Below are 16515 nucleotides of genomic sequence, written 5' to 3'. Positions count from 1 at the left end.
TGGTGGGGCCTGGCGCGCGGCACAGCTTGACCGGGCCGGCCGGCGGGAGGTGGCCGGGGCTCGCATCAGCCTGACCCTGGCGCCGGGCAGTTTCGCGCGCGGTGACAGGTCCCCGCGCGGGGCCGCGGCTGGAGCGAGCTCCAGTTGGCGGAGAGGGAGGAGGGGGCCGGTCCGGCGTCCAGCCCCACGAGCTCAGGATGGATGTGCCGGCCCGGGTGTCCCGACGAGCGGCGGCGGCGGCGGCCGCTATGCTTCTGCGGACGGCCCGCGTCCCTCGAGAGTGCTGGTTCCTGCCGACCGCGCTGCTCTGCGCCTATGGCTTCTTCGCAAACCTCCGGCCGTCCGAGCCCTTCCTCACGCCCTACCTGCTGGGGCAGGACAAGAACCTGACCGAGAGAGAGGTAGGCGCGGCGCGGCGTGGCGGGCGGGAGGGCGAGCTGGAAACGTGTCTGTGGAGGGCCTGCGGCGGAGCACCGGCGCAGGCTACGCACGTAGCCGATCCGTTTTCTGCTCACTTGGAAAAGCACTTCGTGTACCGCTTTGCCTTACTCTGGAGTTTCTAGCTCTGATGTTCCCTGCGGACTAAATGGGAGGGGCCTCAGCCCGCGTGCAGGTTTGTTTCAGGCCATACGTGAATAGTGCTGTATGTATAGTGGCATAACCCGGCTCTGCCCGGATACGTCCTGCAGGAGCTGCTGGGGACAGGGGGCAGCGAATGGATTAAAAAAAACAAAAACAAAGAAAAACAAAAAACAAAACAAGAAAAAACAAGAAACAGTAAGCTCTACTTTGGATAGAATATATACATACTAAACACATATGTGTGTGTATATGTGTGTGCATATATACACATGTATGTTTACATGCACACAAGCGTATACATACGTATATGTATTCAAATACACACATGCATACTTATACATATATATGTATGTACATGCACTTGTGTGTATGTGTGTAGTAAGGTGGCGCTGCTTTTGTGAAAAGGTTCCCATTTTCCCTCCTGTCCTTGACTTCGTTTGCCTTTGACAAGGTAGATATTCTCTACCCCATAAGGACAGTCCAGGACAGTAGTAGGTCATCTAAATTTGGCTTTTAATTAGGTGAGATTTTTGTTCAGAGACATCCTGCCCCCTCTGAAGTCCATCTCTGGGATGAAAACAAATGGTATCTCATGATTGGGACTCAGTTTTTCTTGTCGTGTGAACTGTTGCTTCACCTACAGGTTTTGTTACTTACCTGCCTGTGGAGGTTTTGTGGGCTTTAATGTACGTGGCCCATGATCAAGAACTCCTGAGCATTCATTTACTCAAGTAAAGGACTTAGAAGCATAGCACCTCAGAAGTGCATAGTAGACTTTTAGAATGGCCTACTTCTTCTAACTAAAACACATTATCCCAGCACTTGGTTTTGGCAGAAGAGAATATAGACTGAGAAAGAAATGAAACTAGTTTGACCCCCGTACCAAAAAGGGTGAGAGCTGAGGGCTAATGTCTTTGTCTACTGTCAGCTGAGTGGACACTGGATAGCGGTCGCCCTTTTCCTGCACCTCTTTCCTTCCTTCCCAGCCTGCTTCCCTGCCTGAGTTGCCGTAAAACATTACTCACATTTACACCTTCCTTGCATTGCTAATCATCTAACTCAGTAAGTCAGCATGGCAGGTCAGAGAAAAGGGTGGCACTACCAGTCATTTTTACTGGCAGATTTTAATGACTACAGCTTGTCGCTGCAGAGTGTCTTTATTCAAGGTCGCTTGAAAAAGAATTGAAAGTCAGTGTTGATTTCCCAGATTCTTTGACAGTTAGCAGAGTACAGCAGGCTTCTACCCAAATGTTAAATCCTGTTTCCTAGTCTTCTGGGTCACATCACAATTACTTATTATCCCTATGTATTAGATACCAGCCAAAGGCAATAGTAAAAGGAAAAGACAAAGACTTCTGATGAGAATGATTTTTCCCGAGAAGAAAATTGCTACATAGTTATAAGAAAGTGTGATTCTGGAGACCTAGAGCAACCGCTGAAGCTGAGGTACACACACAGAGGAAGACGTGATTTTGGTTTTGAGCAGATAAAAGTTACATACTGACTGCCATGTGAAATGCACAGTGTATGCACAAGCCTGACAGCAGCATGGGAGAACCACTCTCTTGCTTTTGATATTTGAAAGTTGATCTGTTTTGTCACAGGCCCTGGACTGAGAGCTGCTGTGTGCTGTCACGGTCACATGCTCTGCCTTAGCAGAAGGTCTTACATATGTTTAGGAAGGTATAGGAGTGTGTCAGGGTGCTGGAACCAGTACTTGTCTATTGTATAACAACATAAGGATGCTTCTCAGCAAATTAGTCAAGGCAAGGGGATTTGAAGAGAAATCCAGTGATCTGCTGTGTGGGATCTTGGAATGATGGCTGATTCTGTTGGTTATGCCAGTGTTGCCCTTCTTTCCCTGTGGAGAATCCTAAATTAGAAAAAAAAACCTAGTAGCTGAAATAGAACCACTGTTGTTCTTCATGAATGAGCACTTGCTTTCAGCAATGGGCATTGCATTTTAACCAATGTAAATCTCAGGATAGTCAGTAATATTTGTATTAAAGTGTGTAGTTTCCCCTTGAAGACTTCAGAAGTGCCAACCTGGATCATCTTAAATAGTGCCAAGATCACCAAAACCCAAGGACAGAATTTCCTCTCTTCATTTCCATTTTAAAGATATTGTTTATAGAATTTTAGGGAAAGTATTATAAAGTTACCACTTTAAAAGTTGAGGCAGGTTATAATTAGACTATATCCAATCATTGAAAAACCAAACATCAATAAGAGCTAGCTATTTATTGATTGATTTATGATGCTAGGGACTGGATCCAGGGCCCCTTCTGCATGCTATGTAAGCACTGTACCACTGAGCTACGTTTCCAGACTTTTTTTCTTAAATTTTGTATTTATATGTATGTCTGTGTGAGTGTTTGTGATGTGTGTAGGAGCCCGTGGCTGGAGTTACAGGTGGATATGAACCAGCTGACATATGACTCAGGTGTTGAGAAACAAACTCCAGTCCTCTGGGAGAGTAGCAGGTTCTCCTAACCTCTGAGTCATCCCTCTAGTGCCATTGACCATTTTCTAGGGGTGTTTTTATTAAGTTGCCCTGAGTATCCTGTACTTGTGATCCTCATGCCTCAGCCTCTCAGGTGGCTGGGATTACAAGCATTTACCACCATACCCAACAGAACCCTTTGTCTCTAACAAGTGATTTTATCTTTCCTTGGTAGCATTTGGTTTTGATGTTTACTGCTCTTCTTGGGCTTGCTTAACACTCTGAACCTGGTAGATACCTTTACCCCTTTCATACACCCGGCTTCATTCATCTGCCAATCCCAAATCTAGCTTATTCACCATCTCATGTATGGTCCAGTGCTTAAATGCATGATCTCTGCTTGGAATAATCTGTGTGTGTGTGTGTGTTTTCTTGTCTTTGTTGTCTTTCTGGGCCCACCATAGTTTCAGGGGTTTTTTTTGTTTTGTTTTGTTTTTTTGAGACAGGATTTTTCTGTGTAACTCGATCTGTAGACCAGGTTGGCCTTGAACTCACAGAGATCCGACCACCTCCTGAGTGCTGGGATTAAAGGCATGTGCCACCACTGCTTGACTCAAAATATTTTTTGTTTTTGTTTCCTTTTGTTTTGGTTTTTGCTTGTATGTTTGTTTTGAGTTTTTTTTGAGACAGGGTTTCTCTGTGTAGCTTTGGAGCCCATCCTGGCACTCATTCTGTGGACCAGGCTGACTTCTAGATTCTCCTGCCTCTGCCTCTGCCTCCTGAGTGCTGGGATTAAAGACATGAGCCACCAACGCCCAGTTCAAAATATCTTTTAAAGGAATGTTTTCCAGTATTAGGATTTCTCTACCAGAAATGTTTTAAAAGAATGTCCTCTGAGACCCAGTCCTGGAGACTGTGGTCTTCATCTCTTGAGGAATCCCTGTCATGGTACATCCACAGCAATGGTAAACTTCTGAAGGCACTAGACGTAAATTAAGACATTCAGAATTGACACCAGTTTCTAAATTAAGAAAGTAGATGTTCTTGTGTGGTGGATTGGGAGGATGTCTGGTTCAGATCTTTTCTCTGCCAATCCTGGCTGTGGTAACTTTGAATAATTCAACATTCTCTAACACCAAGTTTCCTTCTTATAAAATACCAATGCTAAAGCATTTACTTCTTAGGATTGTTTGGATTAACTGGAAATAGTTGAGGTAACATTCACAGAATGGTGTGTAGGATACTCAGAGATGTGCTGCCATGGTGCTAACAGTGGAAGAGGATATTTTTTTTTTCTTATTTGATGTTCCTTGTAGGAGAAACCAGGTCTCTTAATTAGAGGGAGTTAAAGAGAACCCATCTGGTCTCCATGTTCCACCCGACCCATCCCTTAGCCATATTTAGTTGATATCACAAGGCTGGTAGTATTACTTTCCCTCATCTTCAGTTAGCTAAATTGTGGGTTTGTGTCGGTGTAGTGTTAACCTCCTAAGTGTTATTTATTTACTTTGAAACAAGGTCTTACTATGTTACCAAACTGGTCTTGAACTAATTAGCGTTCCTCCTGCCTCAGTCTACAGGCATGCACCACTACACCCTTCAATTGATAAAGGATAGGACTTACACAATGAAACTTTGGCAGTTAATCATTTAAGGACAGCTACTGCTGGAAGTTACATGTCTAAGCTTAAACAGTATTACTAGAGTGAACAGTTGAGCAAAACTTGGGTACAAAAGAAGGTGGGATGCTGAAGGAAGCAATAGAGAGCATTTTTAAACTTTTATCAGCATAGTAATTATATGTATTCATGTATTAATTTCAATACATGCATACAGGATACAGGGATTAGAAAAACTGCCATTCACCTCCCCACCATTTTCTTGTATTTGGAGTCCTTAAGATGTTCCCTTCTGGTTATTCATAAACTATATAATCGGTCGTTGTTGACTACACTCATTCCAGAGCGTAGTAGTGACTGTCCCAGCTGTGCTGTGGCACCGGTTACCTAAACCCATTCCATCTCTTCAGCTACAGCCCGAGGTAACCACTGTTCTGTATTTATTTTGGTTTGATTTGACTTTCATGTATGAGAGTGGACATGTAGCGTTTGTCTTTCTGTGTCTGGACAATTTAACCTAAAATATATCTTCTGGTTCCACACGTGTTGCTGCAGGTGACAGGCTTTCATTTTTCTGTATGGTCTAGTAATAGCTCATTGTGCACCTTCGGGAAAATACTTTTCCAGGAGAGGATTGTTGGCCAATAGCTTCGTGGTAGGAAAGCGGCATTAAGGGACCTGTGAAGGCACAGAAACATGCTGAGTCACTCAGGAGACAGTCAGACTGTAGAGACTGAGGGAGAGTAGTGTCTGGAAGTACAGGGTGAAGGGGAGCAGGGAGGTGCACATTGGAAGACTGCTTGCCTCACCTCAGCTGTCTCTCTCTCTCTCTCAAGGTTCCCTTGCTAAGGTACACAGAGACACTTTGTTTCTCATTTGTTAGAATTTGTGCGTTTTGACAAAGAATCCCTTCTACAGTTCTTAATTATGACTCTGCAAATTTCAAGGCCACTCTGGTCTACATAGCAAGTTCCAGATCAGTCATGACAACTGCAAAGCTAGGACCCCCTACTCCAAAAACTCAAAGCAACAGCAACAAAACAGAAATACCAAAGACTGACTGGCATAACCCTTTAGGACATTGCTGGTGGTAATCTCCCTGTAAAAGGACATTTTCAGCGATTATTGTTATCTGGGGAATGAGGTTCACAGTCTGACTGGTTCTGGTTCATATTGTCCAATAGCCTATTTTCAACTCAGTCTTTTAGTTTTCAGACCTGTGAAAAAAGTAGAGCAAGTAAGTGATTATGCATGTAATCCTTCATTTAATCCTTGCAACAAACTGTCCAATAGTGCAGGTTTTATCCTCTTGTACTGATGATAAAGATGAATTCTAAGGGGAACTGAGAAACTTACTTATCCACGATCCCTTCTTACAATTATTAAGCCTCTCTTTTTCAACTTTATGATACTGTTAGAACAGTACTCATTCCGTGTGCTGTATTCTGGATTTTAATTTTGACCTTTTCCTGTACTATCAATGACATTTTATTATAATGCCAGGCAATAGCAGTGAGTCACAGTTTCCTTTCAGCCATTCATTCGTCAAGGAAAATAACCAATACTGTACAGGATTCTGTGCTGTAAATGAGGTTCTGCAGAGTGTGTATATTAAATATGTTTTGTGTGTGTGATGTGTTTATGTTTTTAGGAATGATGGGGTGGGACATTTAACTTGAGGTAATCTCTCACAGAACCTGCAGCTCACCAGTGTGGCTAAGTTAGCTAGATGACCAGCAAGTACCAGCAAACCTATTTCTTCCTGGCCAGTGCTTAGAGTACAGGCATGTGGCTCTGCACCCAGTCTTTTACATGGGCGTTGGGGATCTGAACCCCAGTCCCCATGGCTTGCACTTTACCAACTGAACTGTCTCCCCAACCCAAATACAGTTTTGATTTATGTTCAGCTGATAGAAAGTTTATTAGCACTTACCCATTCTGAGCTGAAGAACAGCTCTTACTTACACAAGTAACAGAACTGAAATTCTGGACTCAGTCCTTCTTATTTAAAACATATTTTAAAGGTTATTTTTATAGAATCCCAATTTAAAATTGTGCATGGAAAAGAAAATAGCAACAAGTTATAGCTAACTTTATGTCATATAAATCAAAATATCCAAAGTGAGGATTCTGTGTTCCTGTTATAAAGAAATGATAAATGTTTGAGATAGTAAGTAGCCCAAATGCCCTGAGCTTGGTATTGCATAGTGTATACATGTACTAAGATACGCCAAATCTCGTAAATATGTACACTGTATAAATTATTGTTTGATTTAGGAAAAGAAAAATAAAACACCAAAATTTACATTTTATTTCATGTTACAAATGAGTAGGAAGGACACATGTTGCCTATAATTCTACCACCAAGGGAGAGTTTATTCCATCAAGGCATAGGGCAGATATACTATTTTCTTCTGTTTCCCAAAAAGCAAACTTAAAATTAGAGAAACCTCACTACACCCTGATATTAGAGGGTGGCCCATAATACTTTGCTCATGCCTCAGTGGATGGCTCTATACCCACACCTATATACATATAAGCAGTCCTAGTTGGTCTCTGAGTTATGGAAGAGTAGGGAGTTTAATGAAGTTGGTGGGGGTAGTCTTAGAGAAGTTGGAGGAGAGGCTTAGGAGTAGATTATCATCTAAATACTTTGTATTTATGTATAACATTACAAAAGAATTAATAATAATACATTTAACAGGTAAGAGCTGGTAATGATCTCATTTCCAAAACATTTATCGGTCCTTGAGTCTTCCAAACAGTATGCTGGCTGTTAAGTTATACAGATGGACGCTGGGTCTACCTCTCAGAACCCCTAAAGGAACTGGGCATGAGTGAGAAAAAAATACCTGTCATCTCAGCACTTGGGAGGCTGAAGCAGGAGGACCTAAAGTCCCGAACTAGTTTGATCTACATAATGCATTTGAGTCTAGCCTAGCCTGGGCTACATAATAAGACTTTTAATGGAAAGGATTTTATTATGAAAAATAAAGGGGTAGGGATAGGAAAGGCTATTTGAGACAGTTATCTGAACCTACTCTAACTAGTGTTTCTTTGGTTGATAAGGGAATGTTGGTAGGCTGATTGTCAGAGTGGATTATTATGGCTTGTCGGGTCTTTTGGTCACTAATGAGCTTTATTCTGTCCTTCCCAGGTCTTCAATGAGATTTACCCCGTCTGGACGTACTCTTATTTGGTGCTGCTCTTTCCTGTGTTCCTTGCCACAGACTACCTCCGTTACAAGCCTGTCATTCTGCTTCAGGGACTCAGCCTTATTGTTACATGGTTCATGCTGCTCTATGCCCAAGGACTGCTGGCCATTCAGTTCTTGGAATTCTTCTATGGCATTGCCACAGCCACTGAAATTGCCTATTACTCCTATATCTACAGTGTGGTCGACCTGGGCATGTACCAGAAAGTCACAAGTTACTGTAGAAGTGCCACCTTGGTGGGCTTCACAGTGGGCTCTGTCTTAGGGCAAATCCTTGTGTCGGTTGCACACTGGTCCCTGTTCAACTTGAACGTCGTCTCCCTTACCTGTGTTTCTGTTGCTTTTGCTGTGGCCTGGTTTCTGCCCATGCCACAGAAGAGCCTTTTCTTTCACCACATCCCTGCCTCCTGTCACGGAGTGAATGGCATCAAGGTACACAATGGTGGCATCGTTGCTGATACCCCAGCATCTAACCACCTTCCTGGATGGGAGGACATTGAGTCAAAAATTCCTCTAAATTTAGATGAACCTCCCATGGAGGAGCCGGTGAGTTTAGCCTTAAATTCGAAGTTGCTGTTCTGGGCGTTGCTAATGGCAGTGAAACAGACAGGCAAGCCCGTTTCATTGGTTAATTCACTCATTATGATGCAACTGATTTATGTAAGGGATAATCAATTTATTCTTCCCTAGAGTGCCTGACTGTCAAAGTCAGACTGACCCAGCATTATGTGTCATGGAAGAGATGTCTTGGGGCTGTGCCTTCATTTTTGTATCCCTCCTGCTTGGGATATATAAAGAAAGCACTCAGAAAATGTTTCTTATTGAGTATTTGAAATGATTCAATTGGTGATTTGTGTCTACTTGTAGCTTCTGAATTGAAGCTCTAAGTATTTAAAGATACAAAATAATTTTCCTTTTCTATGCTAAAAGTGATATATGTTATTTATTTTTTCAAATTATGCTTTGTTGTTTTGTTCTAGAAGGGTAGTAAATGAATGATAGGAAAGGAATAACAGAAAAATTCAAGTAATGGATTATAAAGCTCTTTCTCAGAAGACGAGTCCAACACTTAGTGTACCCCACCCATCCTTTGTAACCAGAAAGATGCATTAACTCCCAAGTTTATAGTTTTAATATGGAAAGGGTATGTGTGATTTTACAGTGGAAACTTTGGATACTTAATAATTTTCCCAAGGTCATGTAATTGCAAACAGTGAAGTCAGGATTAAAACTCCGAGTAGCTTCAGAGTTTGTGTCCTTGATAACATATTCTGTTGTTCTTACGTTTTACTTGAGTGAAAAAAAAAAGCATTTGGTTTTTACAAAAACAAAATATCTCTTGAGATAGAAAACTGAGCTTGCATAATTATCTATCTACACAATTACCACCATGGTGTTTGAGTTTTTTCCATTCCCTCTGTAGGAGCCCAAGCCAGACCGGCTGCGTGTGCTGAAGGTCCTGTGGAATGACTTCTTGATCTGTTACTCTTCCCGCCCTCTGCTCTGCTGGTCCGTATGGTGGGCCCTCTCCACCTGCGGCTATTTTCAAGTGGTGAACTACGCCCAGGGATTGTGGGAGAAGGTGATGCCTTCTCAAAGCCCCACCATTATCTACAATGGCGGTGTGGAGGCTGTGTCAACCTTGCTGGGTAAGCGGTGAGGAAGCATGGGGAGAGTCCACAGGAAGTTAAGCCAACCATGACTAGGATTACTCGCTCCTCCCAGACTTAAGTACCCAAAGGAAGGGTTCATTTTGAGCTCTGATTTTCTGACTTAGGAGAAATCAAGTGGTAGGAAGAAGACTTGGACAAACACATTGGGGGAAATGGAACATACTAATTTTTAGATAGTTTTCTTGGCTTATCCATGTTCCATTTGTACATATTTACTGAGATTTTAAGTAGCAGTGTGTTATAATTTATGATAATAGCTAATATTTGTTGAATGTTACTATGTACTGAACACTGTCCTGTAGATAACATGTATATTTGTTGTGTTCCCAAATTCCTGAGACGGTTGCAATTATTGTCATTTGACGTTGGAAATTTTGGACATGTTAATAATTTGCCAAAGACCATATAAAGGGTAGGTAGTGAGGTAAAGACTGGAACTCAGGCATGGTGGCCTCAGAGCACATGTCCTTGATACACGTTTGGTTGTCCTTTTCTTATTTGTTGCCCTAATTCATATGGTTGTTGGAAGATTCTTCACAACAGCTATAAACACCTACTAATTGTGTTGGCATCCAGGAAGCATGCCTGTATTTTTTGTAGCTTTCATCATCATCATCCTTTCACTAAAGGGAAGGGAAGCAGTTGTGCATATACTAGATTGCTTCTTGGTCTGAAAGACCAAGACTCACCCAGCCATGTTGCAAACTAGATGCAATGATTTTCTGTGACTGTAGCCTGTGCATTAGGCCAAGCAGTTGTCTCCTTAGCAATATCCCTGAGTCTGTGTCCTTTTCCGTGTAATTGCCATATACCCCAATGGTCTCCTCTTAGTGGTACCATGCTATTCCACCAAGTTCAAAATTCTATGCTTGAGTTTCAAGGAGCTCCATATTCTTGGTCTACCTGATTTATAAGTTTAAAGATTTTAAGATAAAGTAATTGAATATTTAATATGTTGAACTAGAGTTTGTTTAGTCAATAATTAGATTGCTTTTTTATTTGTTTTATAGGTGCAAGTGCTGTATTTGCAGTTGGTTATATAAAAATATCTTGGTCAACTTGGGGAGAAATGACGTTATTCCTGTGTTCTCTCCTGATTGCTGCTGCAGTGTATACCATGGACACTGTGAAGAACATTTGGGTTTGCTATGCATCCTATGTTGTCTTTAGAATCATCTACATGGTACTCATCACCATAGCAACGTATGTATTTTATCTGAGAGAAGTATTAGGAAAAGTTATGGAGAGATAAATGTGGGTTTTTTTATGAACCAAAAAATTTTAAATTTCTATTTAAAAGGGACAAATGGGAGGAAGCATTATATTGTAGTTATTGTACATTTTCCCCTCAGGAGTATTTATTTATTCTCTTGTACTTTTATCCTACTATTTTCCTAAGATTTGTATCATATAGTAACAAAATATGTTTCACATTGTTGGAAAGCTAATTATCAGTGGCAGTGTTCATATTTAAAGTAAAAATGGGTAACAATTCAGGAAGCTATAATTTTATTCTAATCATTGCTTTTCTTTTTAAAAAGTTTTCAGATTGCTGCAAATCTCAGCATGGAACGTTATGCCCTTGTGTTTGGTGTAAACACCTTCATTGCCCTGGCATTGCAGACTCTGCTCACTCTAACTGTGGTAGATGCCAAGGGCCTTGGCTTAGAGATTACCACACAGGTAAGATCTCTTCATTGACACTGAAAACAGTCTGAAATGACAGGCGTGGAACATGTTTTATGAAAATAAATTCCAACACTCTGGGCAGATTAAAAGTAAGCATTCCCTCCTTCCTTCAGCCACTGTTCTTTTCTGTGGAGGATGAGGACCTGGGGCGATGGTTCTCAGAATGTGGGTCTCCGCCCCTTTGAGGCAAATGTCCTTTTCACAGAAGTCAAATATCAGATGTTTACATTATTATTCACAGCAGTAGCATGATTACAGTTATGAAATAGCAATGAAAATGATTTTATGGTTGGAGGTCATCACAACATGGGAAACTGAGGGTGAGAACCATTGACCTAGAGCAAATAACTTTCTTAGAGGGACTGTTTCAGCTGAGAGATAATACTGACTCCTTGCAGGCTCAGTCTTTTTACCCCCTCAATCATATTCCATTCTTTTCTGTCTTTTCCTCTCCCTTTTCTGGTAGAGGAATTTGGGACCTCAAGCATGCTCAGTAGATGCTCTTCTGCTGAACTAGTGATCAGCTTCTTTTTTGTGTGGTGTTTTGCCTGCATGTATGTCTGTGCACTACATGCGTGCTTGGTGCCTTGAAGCCAGAAGAGGATGTTTGATCCCTAGATCTGGAGATACAGTTGGTTGTAATCCACCCTGTGGATCCTGGGGATTGAACCCAGGTCATCTGGAAAAGCAGCCAGGGATCCTTACTTCTAAGCCATTTTTCCAGCCCCTCATTCTTAATCTATATGCCAGACGTGCAGTATGAGATGTCCTGCTTCATGGTATCTCAGAACTCTTTAAGAACCAACCTTCACCCACATACCAAGTTAATGACTTGCTGTTGATAAGTATTATGATTCTCAACATGTGACCTGTTGAGAAAACATTGGTGCAAACACTCAAACAATGGCTATTTTCATCCACTCTGGAATTGTTGTAAATGGCCTTATGTACTATAATTTTAGACTGTAGGTAGAATTTGTAAGCAGCTGACTCAGGAAGTGCCTGTCTCCACATCCAGCCAAGTGGTCCTTTTCCTTGTTCCTGAATTTCCATTATTACTCAATACTTAACTCTTACACATGAATTTTCCTAGATACCAGACTTAACATGTTAGTGTTAGTGGATTTTGTTTTCATTAAGCAGTCTACAAGAGAAATAGAACGAGTAAATACTTGTACTGAGTGCTTCTCTCAGTTCTATTAGACTAGAGAATTGTCAGTACTAGGTATCAAGTAAATGAGTCTGGGAGGTATTAAGTGATTTGTCAAAGATCACACAGTCAAGAGCAGTGAGGTAGAGAGGATTCAAGTCAGTATTTAGCCTAGAAGCTATTCTTGGGTAGAAGAGAAGCAACCTGCCCATTTTGTGAGGAAGATTACCAGACCGTTACAATTGAAGAAATATGAGTGACACTTGAAGTGGAAATTTAAGAGCACATTATCAGAATATTGGTTTACTTAATTGTGGAGGAATAAAATTTTGTGAACTGTGCTGAAACTGCCTGCCCTGAATCGTTAACATCTTCCTATAGTCAAGTTTTAAAGAATCTGGCTCAGGCTTAGGGCCATACTGTTGTAACTGAACCTGTTGTAAATATTTAATGAGTTATTTTAAGAAGAAAAAAATAATGAAGATGTTGAGACAGACAGACACACACACACACACACACACATCAAATAAGAGTCTTTTGTCGAGTAAGTCTTCTAAAAAGAATTCATTAATGAAATACTCTTGGCTTTCTAGTGCCCTCTCCTGGTGGGGAATAAAATCTCTTCATTTCTTTGGCATACCTACACATCATTTTGAGGATACAGACCATGATTCACTTAGAAACAGTATCAGCAATAACAACAACAAAAGCATCTGTGGCATTGACATTTGTGTTAGTAAACCTTTATGTACATGACCTTCTTCCAGTCTTGCAATAAGCCCTGGAAAATAGGAATTGTTTAAAATTCCATTTTGTGAATTAGGCCAAAGCTCTGAGATTATCAAGAATGTTTTTTCTTCTTTTTAACCGTGTGTGTGTGTGTGTGTGTGTGTGTGTGTGTGTGTGTGTGTGTGTGTGTGTGTGTGTATGTGCCCTCAGAGGCCAGAAGAGGCAGAAGAGAATGTTTGATCCCTTGGAGCTAGAGTTGCAGGCCTATGAAAGCCAACCTCTACTTCTCATGTTTAAGCATCAAGTGCTGTTACTGCTGAGCTATCTCTCCAGCCCCAAGAGTAAATACCTACATGTAGGTTACATCTAGGAAGAGACACAAAGCCAGGATTTACATTCAGGCAGCTGGATGGGCTTCAGTATCCTGCTAGTGTGCTTCTGTCTTCAATACCTGGCATATGTGTAAGTGTGCAACATTTCTGAAGTTTGATTGGGAAGCTCTAGTCATACCTTTAGCTGTGTGGAGTATGTTTGCATGTATGTAAGGAAACAGTTCATCTCTAACTGGTAATTTTATGAATGACTGCCTATCTCTCTTGTAGTTCCTGATTTACGCCAGTTACTTTGCGGCCATCTCTGTAGTTTTCCTGGCTAATGGTGCATTCAGTGTCATAAAGAAATGCAGAAAGCAGGAGGATCAAAGCTCCAGCCCTCAAGCAACTACTCCCTAACGTGCTGCTGAAGTGATGCTGCTTCCAAACACGGACTGCACAGCAACTGCCTGGATGTATTTAAAGTCTTTATGGTTCAGATAAATATTTATGAATGTGTATTCCATGGCTTCAAAGCAGCTACTCAATTAATACCTTGTATCCCAGGAGTTAATATAATACTATCGAGAGAAGCCAGAACTGAAGCTTTTATCATGGATTATTTGTGAGCTTTAATTTAAGAATAACTTTTTCTAATTACACAAAAAAAGAAGAAGATTTGATTTTGGAAACCAAGTAATCAAGACTAATGAAGTGGCACATCTGCTGTTTCCTTGATGAGTGTGTGAGTGTGCTATTTTGTAGTCACATGGTGGGAACAGGGCTTCCGAGACCACAGGCTGTTATAGTCATGACTGAAGTGTGTTCTGTCAGCACTTGCCCCTATCACTTCATCCTAATTTCAGTGTTACTCTGTGTGTTTCTGCAGATGAAAATGGTTTCTTACTGGCAATATTTGCTCCAGTGTAATGTTGGGTCCTCTAAAGAGTGGCATTTCTAATTTTATTTTTTAGTTCATTGTATGAATGTTCTTGGTTCCCATTTTGACCATTGTATATTTTGGGAAACTTTCTTTAGAATTACAGTTTTGCATTGTTCTTATGCTTCCCAGAGAAGCTCATTTCATTAGAAAAGGCAAATTTTAAAGCCTGCTGCTAATCTAAATAGGGAGAGCTAATCACAAACTCATGGTAGGTTTGCTTGTCTTTAATACTTCAGTGTGAAGGACTCTTAATTCCAAGTGAAAACGTCATTCACAGGTTAGAGATAGAGGCAGCCCATTTTATATTTGCATACTCTTTTACTTCCAAAAAAATTAACTCTTTTCTTTTGAAACAACTTCATTTCCATATGCTTTTCATGTTATCTTAGCTTTCTTATCCAAGATGAAAATGTCAGTAGGAATTGGATTGTTCTAAGGCCTTTTTCATAAAATGAGCCTCTTTTTCATTATTTTATTGGAGCTGGAACTAGGATCAATTTGATGCCTGCATTCTGCACCTTTAAACCTGCCTTTATTCCTAAGATTAGATCATCTTGAGAGATTTTAAATTAAAATTTGCTCCATTTCCTCATTACTTGAAAGACTGGTGTTCTACCAGCTAATATTTGTGAGACCTGAAAACTATTTCAAAGTCAACTTTGTTGCCTTATTGTGCAAATAGTCTAGGCAGGTGCTTTTAACTAGAGTGTTGACTTTCTAAGAACAGAACAGCTAAACAGTGTTATTAATATTGAGACTGCAAAATTGGGGCTGGGATAATGTTCGATAATAGAGAGCTTGACCAGTGCATGGAAGGAAGACCCTTGCTCAAGCATTAGCGCTGGGAAGACAATACTGCAAAACTGACAGAAGAAATGAGGCTAATAGCCAGGCATTGGTGGCACACGCCTTTAATCCCAGCACTCGGGAGGCAGAGGCAGGCGGATCTCTGTGAGTTTGAGACCAGCCTAGTCTCCAGAGTGAGTTCTAGGACAGCCTCCAAAGCCACAGAGATACCCTGTCTCAAAAAACAAAGAAGAAGAAGAAGATAATAGGTCATTTCTGTGCACCTTCGTTTGTAGCTAGGGAAAGGAAAAGAACACTGAGAAGGAGAGAGAGAACTAAGGTCATAGTAGCAACCTCTAATTTTACATTTTGTCATCATCCCCATACCTTTTAGCTCTATAGGAAGTTGAGTGTCCAGAAAAAAGTTTTGTGTCTGAGAAATTTTTTCTCTGTTTTTAAATATCATGTGTTATGGTACAATCAAATTATTCCCATTACCAAAGCAATATTTCCTTGGAATTCAATTCACAACTTGTAGCACCCAATCTGATTCGTCTTACCTGTCTAAATCAAGAATATGTTCACATCTTGCTATGTGGCCATATTTGTAGAATGCTGAACCCAATGTGCTGGTTGTACTGTATGCACTTTTACGAAGAAGTGAAAATAACTTGTACTTTTTATTCAATTCTGTATAGATTATAAAACTATTTTTATTAAATAAATATTTTACAATGTATTTCCCCTTTTTTTCTCTCCTAATTGCTTTTCCTAGGACAACATTCATTTAAAGCTACGCCATCTCACCTTCCCAGGTCATCCTGAGTCATTGTGTTAGCTCTTCCATGGCTATGTGACCCTTTTCACTCTCCGCTGAGCTGTGGCTACAGCACTCTGCACTGGCCCGACTGCAGTGCTGGTTTCCCTAGTCACTCGGCTCTCTTTAAAGCACTGTTCTATTTAGAAACTGACACAGTCTCCACTCCCTTTGCTATCGGAGGAAATTAAAGACAGGGCTGGGAACCTTGTTTGGAAACTCCATAGCCTCTTCATTCCACCCCAGAAGATACCCAGAGAAGCACCTTCATTGCACCAACTGCAAATCATTTTTCATTGTATGCTATAGACCAAATCAATCTTGTCACCAAGCCGGTCTTATCATTCAGCATCCAAATGAATAGTTTCCTTCTACAGCCTACTTAGTAAGGCCTTTCATTATTGCTAAAGGACAGGGCATCTTTCATGCAAATATTTCAGAGATAGCTTTCTGCCTCTTTAGTTTCCCCCATTTCCTAGCTAGCCTTCATATTTATAGGCCTTTGAGCAAGGACTGTCTTACTTTTGTCATTTGTTGCAAAGCAGACATCCTGATATTA

General features: G+C 40.9%; 1 protein-coding gene across 1 annotated transcript; it reads left to right on the top strand.

The window, feature by feature from the left end:
- Window positions 1-7: 7 nt before the first annotated feature.
- Window positions 8-15878, top strand: Slc19a2 (solute carrier family 19 member 2). Its single transcript, XM_005071370.4, has 6 exons — window positions 8-401; window positions 7802-8404; window positions 9282-9507; window positions 10542-10734; window positions 11073-11214; window positions 13702-15878. Exons 1-6 carry the CDS (start codon window positions 198-200, stop codon window positions 13828-13830), a joined length of 1497 nt encoding a protein of 498 aa, XP_005071427.1. The 5' UTR covers window positions 8-197; the 3' UTR covers window positions 13831-15878.
- Window positions 15879-16515: the final 637 nt, after the last annotated feature.

The sequence above is a fragment of the Mesocricetus auratus genome, unplaced genomic scaffold (assembly GCF_017639785.1).
Source record: "Mesocricetus auratus isolate SY011 unplaced genomic scaffold, BCM_Maur_2.0 Super-Scaffold_100676, whole genome shotgun sequence".
Taxonomy (NCBI): Eukaryota; Metazoa; Chordata; class Mammalia; order Rodentia; family Cricetidae; genus Mesocricetus; species Mesocricetus auratus.
The sequence above is the reverse complement of the archived record's forward strand: the minus strand, read 5'-3'. Positions and strand labels throughout refer to the sequence as shown.